Below are 18,857 nucleotides of genomic sequence, written 5' to 3' on the forward strand. Positions count from 1 at the left end.
CTTCTCCATTCTGCCTGCCTTTGATTAATTTCTACTCCTACATCTATTCCTGTTTCCCTCTAATATTTTAGCCTAATACCAAGATCTGAGTCATCAATCACTTAGCATTTGGGCATCAAAGGAAACACAAAAGCCTTGGTTAAAAACCAGTGGCACCTGGGAAAGGAGGGGGATCAAAACAAGGAATTAGAAATTAAACAGAGATGCCAATGTCATGTTCAATAATTACTTAGGTAGAACATGACATTTAAGCAAGGTCAGAAGCTTAAACTGGGAGAGGAAGAGCTAACAATGAAGCAAAGGACAGGAGCCCGAGCCGTGTGAGACCTCGGCAGTGGAAGCAGCCCCCCATTTGTCTAGCATTACTTATCTTGCCCAGAATAGACAAGGAGACTAATGAAATTGTGCAGTCTGGAAGTTACCCCACTGTCTGGGGCTTTATGAAGTCATCAGTCAAAAGCTTAAAAAGAAGAGAGTTGCCAGAAGTTTGGATGAGATTTCTGCATATCCTTAGCTGAGTGCAGACCACAGAAGAAACAATGAAAAAACAAACCCCGGATAAGGAAGGAGATTTTGCCCAAGTTGACTGGCGGCCCTCAGTGTACGCTGATGGCTGCTTCTTACTGACAATGCCAATCACAGAGCCCACTGGGTGACGAGCTACCGGCCATATGTCCCACTCATGCTACAAGATTACAGGAGGGTGACAGGGCCACAGGACAGCCATAACAAAACTAGGGGCCTATAGAAGATATGGATTACTTACCATTAACTATACCATCAAGAAAAGTCCGTATTCTCAGTGTTTGGTATATGAGACAATTACGTCTTATTGACTGAACTGAATGAGGAAGCCAATAAGAAATTGTGTTTATATGTAAGAAAAATAAAACACTGAACCTCACTGAGGTGCAAACAAAGGAAAATCTCTCTGGCCTAACAGGATTAGGAATCTGAGTCTAGCACCATGAGTCACATTTTCCTTTGAATTTCTTGCTCTTTATCACCATCATGGCTGTGTTCCCACTAGAGGACTGTGGTGCTGTTCCACCTTATTACTGTTACCTACGTAGGATAAAGGACTCTTTTTTATTCTCTGTTGAGCACTGATAATATTGGCTCTGAAGATACTGCTAGCGTGTCTAACTTTCACCTGGAGGGATCATTACCTCCTGTTCTGGGAGTGATTCCTACAGTTTATGATATGGTTTGGATCAAAAACAACCCCCTCCAAAGACTCATGGGTTGGAGATTTGGTCCACAATGCAGTAACAGTTGAGGTGGAACTTTGCAAAGTGATTAGATCGTGCAGGCCTCAGCTTCATCGGCGCATTAATCCATTGGTAGAGTCATAATTTGATGACTTTCCTGGCAGTGATGCACAGGAAGGCACAGACTAGTTGAAAAGGATAGGCCATGGCACAACTTTGAAGACTATAGCATGTCCTCAACTAATTCCTCTCTGGATCTGCCCTTCTCTCAACAACAGTGGAGCCCGCTGCCCATGAAATGAAACCCTGAGACCTGAAATAAACCTTCCCTCATGTAAGCCCTTTTTCCTCATGTATTTTCTCACAGCAACAAAAACATGGCTCATCCCAAAAGGTCTCTTCAGGACAACCTCTCCTCATGGAGAGGCCAAATGTTTACCAAAATTTGTATTTTCCTCTTAATCTGATCACACAACTTGACTATATTTCTTAGCGTTTCTTACAGCTAAGATTGATGATATGACTGAGTCTTGACCAATGAATATGAGAGGAGGAAACAACACCTTTAGGCTGAGTGATTGTAAACATCCCATGTACATCCCTCCATCCATTTCCCCCTTACGGTTGACTGGAATACAGGCAACCGACAGGGATACTTTGGAAGTTGTAAACTGAAATTGGTACAAACTCTGTCCGTTTTGGTCAGTATTACCTGATTGACTGGAGGAGCCCTCTCACAAACCTGTCCACCCACATCTTGAGTGAACTACAAGAAAACCACATATAGCGCTCAAAATACTATGTTTAGGGGCCTCGTTTTTATAGAAGTTTACCTACCTGATAATATAATATAAAGGATTATAAAAAGAGAATCATTTCTCAGTTTAGATGATCAATGCCAAAAGTATATAAGAAGATATCACAAACACTTGAGGAAGAACAGAAAAAAAATTCTCTAGGCTTTTTTTTTTTTCCTTCTCAGATGTTTCAGAACTTTACAAATGAAAGCTGCAAAAAAAAAAAAAAAAAAAAAAAAAAAAAAGAACTGTTCATTTGTCTTTGAGATGCCTTGTGTCAGGACTAGGAACTACTAGACCCCAAGTATAAATGCAATAGTGTATCCTAAAATCACTAGGATTTTGTTTAGTTTGAAGACAGGTGGGGGACTGAGAAGAAAAACCGCATTGTGAGAAACTCAGGAAGGACCAGAATGTGGCTTACTATATTTCTGTACGATGGAATATTTAAAATGCATTAATGGAAATTGATGGATAACAAAATCTGCCCTTTGTGAAAGAAAAAAAACAGAGGAATATGTGTGTTTGTCTCATTTGAGTAGCTCAGAAATGTAAAAGACAGTATTTGTAAAGTTCTTTGATGTGCTAGAGGGCTGAGTATGTAGATTAGTGGAAGAGAATCTGATATGCCTGAAGGTCTGGTGTCAATCACCACCACCACAAAAATAAAATTTAGAAAAGGATGAATGGATAGTTAGAAAACTAGGACTTTTAATATTAAAAAAAAATAATCTGTGAAGAAAAAACAAAATTTAGCAATGTAGACATTTTCAAGTTGGGAGCCGGTCACTCATCACATCAGAGTTATAAGGTGGTAAGCAGTTTTCTTCACCTGAAGGTCTACATTCTAGTAAAAGTACTAAACTACAAATTTTAAATTTAAAGAGTCATCATTAGGAAGCTATGAGGATTGAAGAGCTACTGAAAAAATTTTCCCTGTACTTTTTGTGTTTCTTGCCATGAAGAGGATAGTTTTGCCCTCTCGCCTTCTGTCCATTAACACAAACCTAAATGGCTGCAAGGGTCAGACAAGTAATGCTCATGAGTAAAGGAAACAGGAGAGCAAATACAGTGACAAATGACAGCTGCCACTGAAGTCACTGATAGACCAGAGACAGTGTTGGGTATTTTAACAAACCAGAGAGAAGTCTGCCACATACAGAGGTTAATGACTCTATCACTGTCCCCAGGGACACAGTCTAACAATGCCAGATGTCTCTAAAATAAACAAATTTTCACTATAATAACCAGTTTTGAAATTTATATTATAAAATAGATTTTTTTGTTGGTAACACTAATCCCTACATGTGCTGGTCAAAAGCAAATACAAACCAAAACTAGAAACTCCATTTGGCCTAGCTATTCCCCTTCTAGGTATCTTTCCAAAAGGATTAAAGACATGTTATAGTGTTGTGTACATACCTACATTGTAGCAGCACAATTCATAGTAGCTAAATATTGGAAGTGGCCTATGTCCATTAATAGATAAATAGATTTTAAAAATGTGTACACAATGGAGTACTACTCTGCCATAAAAAATAAACTTGAGTCATTTATAGGAAAATGAATGTATCTTGAGACCATAATGTTAAATAAAACAGACATACCAGCTTAAATATCACATGATTTCTCTTACACGAGAACTTAAATATAAATAAAGAGCAAAATAAATGATAGATAATAGGAAACAGGAGAGGTCTTTAGAAAGTGGGGAGGCTGGTAAGCAGTGTGAGCCATGGGCATGCCAGGGAGAGATCAAGTCAGCATCCTTGCTGGAACTTGGGAGACCAACAAAAAAGCAACGAACCAGCTTTCCTGCTAAGTGGCATGAGTCACGGGTGCACTAGGAAAAGAACAAATCCGTGTCTCTTGTGAACCTACCAGTGGGCAGGCTGAGAATCAAATGTCCCGTGGCCATCCCCAGCCTTAGCAACTGGACAGCTTCAAGGTCAGCCTGAGTTGATAGCAACTAAGGTACATAAAACAACTAAATGCTTGTATTGTTCAGCTGATTGTGCTGACCTGGGCCCAGAGGTCCAAGCATCTCTTGGAAGGATGACAGTATACAATATAGCAATTTGGAAGGATTTCCTTCTATCTTGTCTTTGAAAGCCAATATTGTTTTCACTGTTTTGTTATGATTAATTGTTTTTGCTATATTCGGTATTCTGTTTTGATTGGTTTTATAGTGTTCTGTTTTTGGTTTGATTTTGCTAGGCCTAATTGAATGGACAACGATTGTGAAGATAACAAGATACACTATGGTAGCTATTTCTGTTATCCAGGTGACCTGCTCTGAAGTTCTGTACCAATTTCACTGCATTGTCTTGATTGGCTTTGTTCTGTCTTGTTTTGTTGTATTTTACTATCTTTAAAATAAAAAAGGGGAGGGGGGTAAGCGAAAGGGGATGAAAAAAGAATTAAAATGTGTTATGTACATGTACCAGCTCTCTGCAAGGAATGTAATTATTATGTACTATTAATGTCTAATAATAAAAATAAAACTGGAGGAAACAAAGGAAACAATAACCTCTGCAAGTTAGATGCAACACAAAGACCTAATTCACATAAGCTTATTTTGTTTTTACCTGTTCAAGTTTGTGCTGTGAACAGTGTTTTTCTTTTTTTTTTTTTTTTTTTTTTTTTTTTTTTTTTTTTTTAATTTTATTTAAGGAGAAAAGAAAAAAAAAGCAGGGAAAGGGTACAAGTTATACAGATTTACAGAAAAAAAATGAACAGTAGGAAATCACTAGTTAATGGATTACATATTGTCATCTTAGAAATAATTGTTCAAGTCACAAAATTAAAGCTTGTAAAGTGGACATTCCATCAATGATACTGCAAACAGTTCTGTTCATTGATCCAATAAAACTCTGTGATATCATTTTCTATCTTATACACTTAAATATACACGCAGTTATATAGTTTGGAGCACTTTCTTTTCCTCTCTTTTGTACCATGACTATTACACATTTTGGGTTTCATTGCTCCCACAGTTCTTATTACTTTTTTGGAAGAGAGTAAAACCAAATGTGACATAACAGAACAGAATCGGTCAAGTCAAAAGGGTGGACATAATAGATAATGTAAAAACATAATACAAGGTGATCAACAATGGTTACCATAATGCCTCCCGCTATCTCTAATAGAATTGCCTATATCGTTAGTTATAATACAATTGAACAAAACAGTAAAGAATAAAACCAACAAAACCAAAACATTGGAGACATTGTAGGTCTTCAAAAGTAGATAAAAGTCAACAAGAATGGGCGTCATAATGAATCTCATTATCTTCACAGCTGATGCCTAAACTTTCGAACCTGATACTATCCAGCAAAACAGAATAGGGGAACATCAGTTAAAAACCAGATGGTGAGAGTAATACAGGGCTTTAAATCAAGGTAATGAAAAGTCAAAGTGGGTTACTATAATATATCCTGCTATTTTTTTCCTTTAATTAAAAGGATAAAGATAAAAAAGTAAATAATGGAGTGGAGATTGAGATAAAAGAGGGCATAACAACGAAACAGCACAGATCAAAACATAACCATTTAAGCAGAATAGTGTTTCACCACCAGATAATCCTAACCTAAAAGTAGGTACAATATTGTCTTTCTTTGAAATCCTTGAGTACAACTTCGTATACTGTAGCATTAAGTATATCAAAACAATGTAAAACCATTCAAGAGAATGACAGCATTACAGCCTAGGCGTTTTAGAATCGACTAACAGAAAATGAATAATGGTTTCTGTATAATCTCCTTGTCTTTACAAGGTTTTTGCTTATACTATCGTACATAATAAAATCCAGTAAGATACAACCTATTTAGACTATTGGAGACAGAAGGACAAAAGCTAGATGAGACTTCAAAACAAGATGATACTAAATCAGTATTACCTATTAAGATGTCATTTTCTCCAAAATAGCTGTTCCTATCATCCAATCTTCTCTGCCTCATTTCTGTTGAGCTCTTTTTCTGTCAGTAGCTGTCAGTTTGTCTTCTTCATTTTGTTCTCTGCTCCATTCGTTGTGGCCTCTCTGCCATTATTTCTGGATTCTTTGTATTTTTCTTTTTTTAGAATATCCTGCAATACTCTCTGTAGAGTTGAATTGGTGGTTGCAAATTCCCCCAGTTCCTCTTTATCCTGGAAGCACCTTGTTTTTCCATCAATTTCCAGGGACAGTTGTGCAGGATATCTCAATCTTGGCTGGAGATTATTATCTTTCAAAGCTTGAATTATTTCCCCCCACGCTCTTCGTGATTTGATGGTTTGTGCCGAGAAATCTGCTGTAATTCTGATGGGTGTTCCCTTGTAAGTGGTCTGTTTCTTGTCTCTGACAGCTTTTAATATTCTGTTCTTGTATTGAATTTCTGGAATTTTTATTATTATATGCCTGGGTGTTGCTCTGTTTGGGTTGTAGGTAGCTGGGGTCCTGTATGCCTCATACATCTGAGTATCTTTACCTTTTGCTAAATTAGGAAAATTCTCCTGGATTATTTCTGTGAGTAGCTTTTGTAGTTCACTTGTTTGTGTCCCTACTTCTTCTTTTATGTTCTTAATCCTTAAGTTATGGATCCTCTTATCATCTTCTTGTCTTTGTATTATTGCTATTTGTTTCTTTGTTATTTTTAAGAAGTTTTTCATTTCATTCTCCCATATTACAAGTCTGTCCTCCAGTTCAGATAGTCTGTCCTTAGTTTCTTTCAAGCTGTTATGCCAGTCTTCTATAGACTTCTTGGTATCTTGGTAGTCCCTTTGAACCTGCTTCACGTATTCTATGGTTTCTCTGTTTTCTCCATCAAACAATTCTCCCCTTTTTTTCTGTTCTTCCATTCCACCGCCTGTTTTTTCTTGGGTGGTACTTAGCATTTCTCTAACTATTCTGCATACTTCTAGCTTCAGGTCGTTGATAACTTCATTCCTGAATTGGTCTATGAGGCTCTCTATATGGTGCCTTATGTATATTGGTGCGGTGTCTGCTATTGCCTGTTTCTCAGAATTGGGGGCCGAGGAGCCTTTCTTGTTGCTGCCTCTTCCCATGCTGCCTCTTCTTCTCTGTTCCTTATATATGCAAGCTTATATAAGAGGCCCAGCTTCTCTCCCAGTCAGCCACAGCCTGATCGAATTGCGCCAGTTAGGTGTTCCTGCTTACCGCTGCGCACCAGGGAGTTACGGACCAGGCAGCCTAGGCGTCTCCCCTCCCGGCCACCGTCAGGCTCTGGGATCTGGGTTGGGACAGCCTACCAGGTCCGCCAGCAGCGTCACGCAGGCCAGGCACTTTTCACCAATCCCGCGTGAGAGGGGGATGTGTGGCTGGAGTCGCCACCGTGCCCTGCTCCCGCAGGACTGCTTGGGCCCAGAAAGTCCTCCGCTGGAGTCAAACTGTGGTAGAGTGTCAGCTTCTCTCACTCACCTCACCACAAGTCAGTGCACGCCTCCCTGCCGTTCGCAGATTGCCGTTCTCAGAGCTTCTGCGCGTCTCTCTCCTTGCTGAGCCACTGTAGAGGCAGCCAGCCACCACGCAGCGGGAAACCCAAATCGCGGCTTACAATGGCGCGGGGTCCAGCCTCCACACCGAGGCTTTTCTGTTCCTGTTTTAGCACCAGGAATGCATTCCAAGTTGGTTTCTCTCAGCCCAGTTCGTTCCTGAGTCAGCAGAGCATATCTCCACCTGCTTATGTCTCCTTAGTCCGCACCATTCCTGGCTTCTGAGCCAAGTCTTTCAGAGAGCCTCCGGTAGTTGCTGTTATCTGTCCGCCATGTTCTCCCGGAAGTCCCAAACAGTGTTTTTCTTAACTATATGCACGTCATATTTAGAAGGAGACAGACAAAAACAGAAAGGCAGAGAGACAGAGAATTCTAGTACTGAAAAATAGGCTAAGAAAAAGCTGTTATGCGCTTTGTGCCCATCTGCTACCAATAGGAAAGAAAAGGGATATCATACCATAGTTCCTATTTGTAACAAATACTGATGTATCATGGCACGTACAGTTTATAATTCTGTAATTGTATGAATATGCAAAAATCAAACTCTAAACACAAGATGAAAAGACAAAGCACAGAAAATATTTAAAACCAAAGAAAAATAATAAAAGGATTAGTATACAAAATATGTAATTAATAAAAAGATTAGTGACCAATACAAACATAGGCAAAATATAGAAACAGAGAAACATATCACTTAAGAACCATAATAACAAAAACGACAACTTGGGGCTTAAATAGTGTTTATTATGTGACATGCCCTCTGGTAACCACTTTTCATATGTTAATTTCATGGCAACCTGGCACATGCTCCTATTATTACCTCCAATTTATAGAAGAAACTTACCCAAGCTCAGCTAGTAAATGTCAGAACCTGGGGCAGAGCAGCAGCCTGGTTCCAGAGATCATATTTTTAGCTACTATGCTTGATGGCTTCTCATGAGCAAAACTGATGTCAAAAGATGTTTAATCTCATTAATAATTGGTAACATGATAGTTAAAACACCATTCCACATCTGCCAGATTGCCAACAAAAAATTTAAAAGTAGGAAAACCTCATCATATACTAAGGAGGATGTCTGGCAAAATTGATCCTCTTATGAATTGTGAATGGAGAGCAAATTGGTCTCATCACTTCAGAGCAATCTGACAATACCTAGTAAAGTTGAATGTGTGTCCAAAGACTGAGTGCTTACAGAAACCCTGGCATAGGATCAAAGGGAGACCTGAGAAAGGACCCATCATATAGTACTACTTATAAGAGAAAGAGGAAGAAAAATTAGAGGAAAACAGATTGATTTATATCAGGAGTCACTATGATTAAGTCTCAAACCTGAATCATGTCCAACAGGGAAATAAAATAGTTTACAAAAATTATGATACAACAATATTTTTAAACCCAACTTTGTGAATTCATATAATGTGGTAAAATTAGAAAAACCTGCAGGGTAAGTGAGAACAGCTTGTGACATCTAGGAACTGGTCTGTTACTCTCATGCGGACCTCACTCTTACCACAAACTGACCCAGCCTTGTGCAGTTAAGACTCGTTCCACTGATGTAACACAGTCACATCTAGTTTCCACAAGGTCATCGAGCAAACCACAAATTATTAGACATCCAGCCTTTCTCCTAGCCACAGCATCACTACCAGTTTTTTTACTAACTACTAGCCTGTCCTCCTTGTAGGTAAGATTTATTGAGATACCTAGCCATTAAGTTGTCTGCCTCCTGATTGCACTTAATCCACAATGGCCCCCTGCATGCTTAGATCCTTCCTAAAATTACCCAACTGGAACCAAATCCTACAATGCATCCTAGCACTTTCTTACTGAGATAGCTTTTTGTTCCCTATGATTGGTATTTTCTAAATGCTGCTACAATAAAGCTGACTTCTTCAACTATGGATGTGTCCTTGGTGGTCTTGACAAATATTATATCCCAGGACAGTGGTTATTGCTTGGGAAAGATGTAGAGAAAAAGGACGAAGGTGAAAGGGTAACTTCTGCAGGCTCAGTAATACTGCATTTCTTTTTAAAAATTAACCAAACATTCTAGGCATGGTGGTGCATGCCTCGAATCCCAGTGCTTGGGAGGACAGGCAGGAGGATCACAAATTCAAGACCAGCCAGAGCTGGTCTTAAACAGTAAAACCTGTCTCAAAAAAAAAGGTAAAGAAAATTTTAACAATAAGATCTTAGTGGATGGATACAGAAAAATATTTCTGTGTTTTTGAAGTGTTTCTCAAGTATAGAGAGAAAAAGCCCATAACTGATGGTGGTGTTTGCTAGGGAAAGACTTGGAAGATGCCATTCTGGATTTCCCAGCACGTACAATCATTTTCAAAATGGCAGTACAAGCACCTATGTGGGGCTGACTACACCCAATTCACTGATGGTGCTTCTTAGAAATTATGGGGCTTGAACCTCTGTTTTTTCTAGCATGTGTAGAGTGGAATCTGGAAATCTGCTTCCTAAAAGCACCCTTGGTGATCTCAAGAACTACTATAGTACCTAAATATGGGTATATAATATACATAGTTACCTTAAGTCCACATGACTTAGACTTATGAGTAATTCATGTTTATATAGCACATTCGGAAATAAAACCTCAGTTATCTCAGAAACTGTCTATAGAAATACTGTCTAAAAATACAATCTCCCTTTACTTTGCAACAGCTTCAAAAATTTGAACTTTGTCACCATGAAGTTTAGATAAGTAATCACTCTCATATTCATACATGCATTCATGCAGACAACAACATTCTTGAGTCCGTGCTATTGCTTAGCAACATTGAGAAAGTCAGTTTCATATAACTGAGTGAGAACCAAGACAATCATACATCTATAAGCACTCAGAGAAAGTTTACTGAGGTAGCTCTACAAGTACCATTTAAGAGTTCATCAGAACAAGATATAAAACAAAACATAATATGAGTAGTATCATTGGGAGAACAAAATTTTATATTCAAAGTAATCAAACTAGTCCATGTATTTAAAACAATTATTCTCCCTCACTTAGCTTGTATTTAGTGTTTTAATTTTTAATCATGAAGTAAGATATGAATGAGTCCGAAAACAGAAAAGTTTACAGAATAGAAATTGAAGATCCTCTCTCAGGCTTACCCTTTTCCACAGTCAACACCATGAATTGTCTCACAGGCATCCTACCAGATTGTTTTCCATTAATTGATAGAGATTTGCTTAGGATAATGTGAAAATGAACAGAGGTTTATGTTGAAGCAGAGTACTCTGGATAAAATGGAGACTGCTAGCTCTATCCTTGGACACAGAGCTGGAGCACATGTCTCAGCTGTTGTGCAACTAGATGTGGCTGCATACGAGGTCTGAGCAATAAATAGGGAGCAAATGTGTGGGCCAGGCTTGAAGTGACACACCTCAATAATTTCCATGAGTAAGTCTTAATACTCTTTCCTTCTTTCTGATAATAGTATCCAAAGTGACTTTTGAAGGCATCTGCAAAGAATGGTAGAATCACTATTTTCCTGAGTCTTCTAATGCCTAGTAGCAAAAGCTAATATGTCAGCACATACCAGCCCCAGATCAGTCTAAAGAAAGATGTATACTGCCTTCTTTGAAATTTTGATGTCTACTTTTTATCCATAGCTTTTCTATTCCATAAACTAATAGAAATTTTTCTCTTAAATGGGATAGTATGGTGTTTCACTATAAAAATTAAGTCCTTGAAGGGAACTGTGAGATCCCAGTCTCTTTCTTTTCCTCTCTTTTGCCTCCTAGTCATGAGGTAAGCAGGTTTGTTCTTCCATGTACTTCTGCCACAATCTGTTGCCTCATTAAAGACAAAGCAATGGAATTAACTGACCATAGACTGGAACCTCCAATAGTGTGAGTCATATAAACCTTTTCTCTGTATAAGTTTGTTATCTCAGGTTGTTTTGTTACAATGATGGACCAACACATCCATCAATCCTATTCTGCCCTATATATCTGCCACTTAAGTCCCACACCTCCATCTAATCCCCTAAACCTTTCTATGGTGAAAACAAACTCTTGATTTTTAATCAAAGGCCAACAAATTTATAACTTCATGTCAGAAATGCAAAGTCATTATTGAGTAAACACCAAAAAACACCAAGGCCAAGAAAGCTGACAAGAGCCTATCGATGTTAAAATCAGTGGGACGAGCAGAAACTTCATGAACAAAACCCAGATTGTACAACAAATACTACAAAAAGTCAACAACTGAGATCTCATCTTATTAAAAAGCTTTTGCATAACAAAAGTAAACAGAGTGAAAACACAACTCTCAGCCTGGGAAAAAATTTTAGCCAGTCGTCCCACAAACAACGTATATCTAGAACATATAAAGAATTGAAAAAAATCAGACTCCCTACCCAAATTCAAAGACCCAGTCCAAAACTGGGCATCTGAGATGAATAGTGCACTTCTCAAATGAAGAAATACCAATAAATAAACATATGACAAAATGTTGAACATCACTGATCATTCAAGAAATGCAAATTAAAATAACACTGAGATTCCATCTTACTCCAGAAACAATGGCTATCAAGAAATCAACCAAAAACAAATGTTGAAGGGAATATGGGGAAAAAGGAACACTTCTGGTGAACCAGACAGGAATGACCACTGTGGAAATCAGTACGGAGATTCCTCAAAAAACAGGGATTGCATGTCCTGTTCAACCCAGCTATTCCTCTCTGCATGTTTTCCTGAGAGGTTTAAAAACATCATACCACAGCAATGCCATATTTATAGCATGATAATTTGTGATAGTTGAATCATGGAAATAACCAAATGCCCATAAACCAAGGAATGGATAAAAAAAGATGTAGTTTTTATACAATGGAGTACTACTCTACCATACAGAAGCATAACTTGAGATATTTCGAGCTAAATCAATATACCTTGAGTTCATAGTCATAAGTGAAATGAATTGGACACATATGTGCAAGTACCACATTGTTTTTCTCGTGTGAAAAAGCAAAAATATAAATGTATAATATGGCAAAATAGGAAGGCAGTGTTTAATAGGATGAAATAGGAAGAAAACGTTTAAGTGGGAATGTTAACTAGACAGTGGGGAAGCAGAAAGGAAAGAAGGAAAAAGAAAAAAATGATAAGAAAACAAGGAAAAAATCAAAACAAAGCCTTTGTAAATAGCTTCAAGAGAGGTTAAAGGCAGGTTAGAGGGATGGGAAAAACAAAAAATCAAGTTACATCATATATGGATACAAATTCTGTATAATGAATGCAATCATTATATATACCTAAAATGTACCAATAAACTTAATTAAATTTTTTAAACAGGCAAATTAAGTCTTACAAAACACACGAGACCAAACACAAATAGAAAAGACTTCTGGCTAAGATAACAGCATTGCAGTAGTATGTAGGCTGACAGGTAACACAGAAGACACAGGCCATGATTCAAGTGGGATGTGGTGGATGCCAGCACGGGGGTTGCGGGTTGGGAATGAACTGAGTTAATATGCTCTGAAACAGTGACGGTGAACCTTCTAGAGCTTTCAGTGATAGGAACAGTCCACTGCAGCACACGTGGCATAGGTTCATCAGCACTGCTCTAGGATATTGCAGGAAGAATTCATAGTGGGTGGAAATGTTGATATGGTTTTAACTAGTAATGTGATTTAACATTCAACTGTAAGGGATTCCCTCAGTCCAGATTTCTCATAAGCTGTTCAGTCTCATTCTGAACAAAATAGATACAGACTTTTATATCTGTAAGTTCACTTCATTAGCATAAGCTAGAAAGTTATGAATAGGATGACTTTCTATTCACCTTACCTAAATTATGAAGCTCAAGGTTGGATTTATGCCTACCATATGGAGAAGGGAGCAATTTAGCCCTTAAGAGTCTTTCAGAAGTTCCCTCAAAGGGCATTTAGGAGTTTTGCAAGCATATTACACAGCGAACTTGGGGCCAAAAGTGTGCATATTCAGCAGACCTGCCTCGATTTCAAGCTCTAGGAAACTAAAATAGATGAAGATGTGGCTCTGAGGAACTAAGCACATTGTTATTCAAATAGAAGTAAAAGGTATGCATAGCTGTGATGGCAGACTTTAAGAAAATTTCCCAACATTATAATCAGCGACCTGAGCCAGTGGTGCAGCTTGACAGTTTAGGAACAGGAAGGTCCTGATTGGGAATGGGCTTGGTTCCAAAAGTTTTGCCAACTAAGAGTTTAATAATGGGAGCCCTTTGTCCCTGGGAAACCTCACAAGAAACTGTATTTGGGAGAAGCGTACAGTCAAGGAGCCTTAAGGCCCTATCCTATCCTATTCTATAGTAAGATGGATCATGGTACTAACCTAGTGTTGGCCCTGGGATGACAACACTATTTCTATGGAATGACTCGAAACAAAGCAGACCTATTTCTTCAGCCTTTCTTTTGCCTGCTCCAAGCAAAATTTAGATCTTGTTGGGAAGATGTAGAAGTTAACTTTGGCCAAGTCTTTCTCGCTGAGCTGACCTACCCTCTCTAATAGTTCTCACCACAGTAACCCATCTACCCTGAGACTCTCAACTTTAAAGTATACTGCAGACCTAAATCACCTAATTCTCTTGTCCCCCTAAAATCTCAGAACCTGGGTATGGCTTTATCACTTAGCATCTCCATGACCTTGGAAAATGTTACCAGAAAACGTTCACCAGAAAAATGGTGAATGGTACCCATTCCTATCCTCCATTTTCAGGCTCAAGAATCCTAGAACTAATTCTGAATTGTGAAATTGGAGTCTGTCCCCAGCCAGACTCCAATGCTGCAACGTTCACCAGAAAAATGGGGAGGCAATAATATACCAGCATTCACAACCTATTGCATCCCTAATAGGGGTGATCTGAAAATTAAACAAATAGTTTTTATTACCCATCTACTGTTAAGCCTGACACTCCATAGGATCTCAGTTATACACCAGCTTCCTATTATTACTTTGATTTAAAAGAGCCAATCTGGCTGGGGATTTAGCTCAGCGGCATAAGCACCTGCCTTGCAAGCAGGCAGTCGTGAGTTCGATCCCTGGTACCGATTAAAAAAAAAATGAAAAAGACAAAAAAAAAAAAAAGTAAAAAAATAAAAGAGCCAATCACATTATATATTTGAAACTATATAAATGTCTAATCTTTTGTGTTAAACGGTCATTAGATATGGATTATAATTTTAAATGATTGAAACATAGTCAATTCAATGATCTAGAATACACTTAAAAGAATATCACTTTCCATTACACCTGCATACCTACCTCACTTCGTACCCTATTACCATCACTGATTAAATAGGCTCAAAATTTGTCTCAACATTTATTAAAAATTAAAAGCCACAGAAGTAAATTATTACTTAAACTTTAAAATGCTAAGATATTTTATCCAATAGTTTAAATAACCTAAGACATAACATCCTCTCTTAGATAAACTATTACTTCAGCTCAGTAAGACTAATATAAGGACCATCCTGAAAAGCATCATGTATGAGTTTTTTTAAGAGTAAATAGTCAAAAAGATTAAAAGAATGGTGAAAACCACACAAAGCTTAATACCCATTCCTAACCTCCATTTTCAGGCTCAAGAATCCTAGAACTAATTCTGAATTGTGAAATTGGAGTCTGTCCCCAGCCAGAGAGGCAGACTTAATGCATCATTAATCTGGTCTGCTCTCAGCTGCCAATTGAAATAGTCACAGTCATTCGATTTTTAAGGAAAAGACAGTACTGCAGAAGTACATTCCAGAGGTCTTTCCATAAAAACCATCCTGTGTGCTCCATCTGCATGTGCAATCTGCTTGTGTATTTTCAGCCAGCTTGCATGGGCAGATTAATGCGTACAATTAGAAAGCAACCTCACAGGCATTCAATAAACTGCCTTCATTATTACACTCAGGAGAGTCCCTTTGGATGTCAATAAAAGCCTAGTTTTCTGCCTGTTAGCTAAATAATTGACAACGCTAAAAATAATCAGAAGCAAATGAACGGAGTCAGGAACAAGGTGTGAAGAAAGAGCACATTAAGATTCTCATGGTGCTGCCCCATGTGGCTCTGCTTTTTCTCCAGCATCTTGGATTTACAGTCTGTTCAAATCCATGGCTGGTCATTCCTGGTCTGCTGTTTGAACCCTGCACGTCACAGTATGCAGAAACTAGAAGGTATTGACTGATGCTAAAGAATTTCTTATTTGGGTTTCTAGTCTGAGTTCCTTCACTTCACAGCTTCAGGAGAATCAAATTTGAGGGGTAGAGGGCAGCATTCTGGTTGGTCTAGTGAAATCTTTGCACTGTTAAAAATTCTAACAGCTTTCCTAGGCACTTTTTCTACTATAAACTGCTTCTAAGAATGTAGATAAAGACTTATTTTATAGAGAATCCACCTTTTCTAAGAAGTTTCTTTCATATTTCTAGCTATGTAATGGTCATTCATTTCATGAGCTATTGGCCTTTTAATTTCAAAAATAATTTCAAACACAATGCTCTTAAAAGAAAAAAAGCTCACACACATCTACCTCTTCTTGTGTTTCTCAAAAGGCTTTAAAAATCAATTTGAGATACTTCTCATTTTTAGCCAACTTCTCTTTTTCCTGGTTAACTGGCACTTTCATGATAAGCAAAAAAGAGCAAGAGTGAAATGTGCATGTAATTGAACTGAACTCCACTGATAATGTGCAAGGTGGCTGAGGGCAAAACCTTTTCCTTCTTTACAAAAAAAAAGGTGACTGATCTTTAGTATTTAGTAAAACACAAACTCAAGAACTGAACGTAGATGAAAGAAAGCAAGCTGAGCAGCACAACCTCCAACATTTGAAATCTTCAAGACTTTCTCATCCTTTACCTTCAGTCATCCAGAGGATGCACTGGCTTAACCTCCCAGTCCTGCATTTAGGATACCTCACTGTGAAGTAGGTCGTCCCTTCTCCAATGTAAAACTAGTATGCCACAGAGTAACTGTATTTGTTTTTATTTGTGGCTCTAAGTAACTAAACCTTCTAGTCTCGTCTCCCTTAACTCCTCAGGCTGGAACCAGAAATAAATCCTCATCCTTCTCTATCCATGAAAAGAGAGGCAAGAATACACCAGCACTCTCAACCTATTGCTTCCATCTTGCTATATGTCTCTTTAAGATAGTCAGTTTCTCATGATGTTCAGCTTCCTGTTTCCCAAGAAAGAGGAAGGAGAGACGGGCTTCAGATCCTGTGACTAAGGCAGGAGTAAGGTGGAAGTTATCACTCATTAACCGTTCCATCCTGCTTCAGTCTATCTCCCACCGATTTTCTGACCTGGATTGCAGAGGCCAATTACCTGTCTTGCTAAAAAGCAATGTAGAAGGGCAAGAAATTTCTTTTCCATTCTTGTCTCTGAGTCTTAAAACAAGAAGTGGCTGCTTATGATATAGGCGAGATAATTACAATAGCATGAAAAAATTAAAAGATGTAGAATGTTGAGAAGGATGTATTCTAGGGTGTCACATACATGTACAGCTCAACACCTTAATGACCTAAAATTCTGAAAATGAGGGACAACGGTGGGAAGAGAGAATAGAAAGCAGGTAACGAGCACTGCACAGGAAAGACAGAGGTCAACTACTGCCTCTAGTGGGGCCACAAAGCTAAATATAGTTTCTCCAAAATAAAACTGTATAATCCCATCCAACTAGGATCTCTGTAAGACAATCATTTCAAGTCCATATAATAGGCACTTCTATGCCATAGATATATTATCTTTAAATCTTACAATTAGATGATCAGATCAATATTATCATTCTTATTTTGAAATTGAATTCAAATGAAAAAAACACTAAATTTCCAAGAGCTTTAGTAGCTTGTCCAAAATCACAGCTGAGGATTGAAACTAGGACTCTCAGATCGACTTGGTTCTAACCCAAATGGGTTGTTTCTGTCCCACCAGGCAGCCAGGCTCTTTTTATCCTGAACAAGGAACAGAGCAGGACATATGGAAGCAGCAAGAAAAGCATAGAGCTTATTAGAGCAAAAGTGACTTCACAGAGCAGGAGCAGGCCAACAATGAAGATCAAGGGTTGCCTGACTCAGAGAGATCCCATCTTTGGTTTTAAGATTTGCTGGAGCTCTTCCTGTGTTTTAGGGTCTGGGTGGTATATAGCAGGGATTTCTCCCAGTTCGTGGTGAATCTCCATCCCCATGTCAGAAGCAGTCTTTGAATTTATATGGACCTTGCTGAACCACCATGGTGGCCAAGCCCATTAGTGGGGTCAAAATCACAATGCTATTACAATGGCTATGAGGTCGCCTAAGGTGACTCTCAAGCACAACACCTGACCCTCAGGCTGATGCCTGGTGTCAGGGAGTGTGGTTAGGACATGGTGTTCTTATGGTCGCCAAATGCTGTAAGGCACCCTAAAACCAACAGACCCCCCATGCTGTCTACCTCCTACCTTGATTTTATGACATTTTGATTATAAGATCTGAAATATGGTTATTTGGTTGTCTGCTTTTAGAGTATAATATCTACCTTATAAAGCAGTAGCTGCCTTATTATGGCAATACTTATTAACTGCTGTTATTCATAAATCATACTATAAAATTTACTGTGGTATATGACCACAAATTAGAAATTTTGACAATTACTGCTAAATGGTATCTGAATTTTTAATTAGAACAAAACACAAAGTGTAACATTTCTCAGTCCATTAGATAAATCCTTAACTAGTTTAGATTCTTCTTGGATATTTCAATCCTCAACATAATAAGTACCCTGGATCACCCAAAAAGTCAAGATCTCCAAGTTATTTATAATGATGAACTCCTAAAATTTAGTACTAACATTGCTAGGCAATTGACTACTAAAGAGCACTTTTTCTTTTAAGAGTAAAATATATAAAGAGTACTTTGCTAAGTATAGATACATCCAATCTTAGATCTTCAAACGTTAACAGAGATCAATTAAATAATTAACATAGTAGTCAATAATCTCATATTGTACCAGATATTTGAAAATGTACCATCATCTAGAATTTAAAAGCTGAATGAAAAATATGCTCACAAAGGTTGTAGTTCTGAAAATATACTCACTATTGGTGATGCTCCCTAAGTGTTTCTCTTCTGAGCTTTTCTTGAAGTGCCTTTTTCTCCTCCAGTTTATTGCTCTGAAATTTCAAATATCAAAATAAAATCAATTAATGAACCTTTGGGATAAATCATGATGTTGAAATTATACAAAGAGCTAGTGGCCCTAACAGTTTAACATAGTATCCTGCTAGAGGTTCCCAGATGCATCCCCTCTCCAACGCAAGAGCACCAGACCAAAAGCCAGGAGCTCAGTCAAGCATGGAGGCACACACATAATCCTGGCCTCTGGGAGGCTGAGGCAGAAAGACTGAGTG

General features: G+C 38.2%; 1 protein-coding gene across 3 annotated transcripts in view; it reads right to left on the bottom strand.

Moving 5' to 3' along the window:
- Epsti1 (epithelial stromal interaction 1) overlaps nucleotides 1-18,857 on the bottom strand; it is a 102,340-nt gene that overhangs the window by 46,456 nt on the left and 37,027 nt on the right. For all 3 annotated transcript variants that reach the window (XM_013140826.3, XM_013140827.3, XM_063232729.1), the window contains exon 7: nucleotides 18,547-18,620. In XM_013140826.3, the coding sequence (XP_012996280.1) occupies nucleotides 18,547-18,620 (74 nt within the window). The remainder of the gene's footprint in view (nucleotides 1-18,546; nucleotides 18,621-18,857) is intronic.

This window comes from Cavia porcellus, unplaced genomic scaffold (genome assembly GCF_034190915.1).
Source record: "Cavia porcellus strain 051 isolate PalLab524CR breed Dunkin Hartley unplaced genomic scaffold, mCavPor4.1 scaffold_21, whole genome shotgun sequence".
In the NCBI taxonomy this organism is placed as follows: Eukaryota; Metazoa; Chordata; class Mammalia; order Rodentia; family Caviidae; genus Cavia; species Cavia porcellus.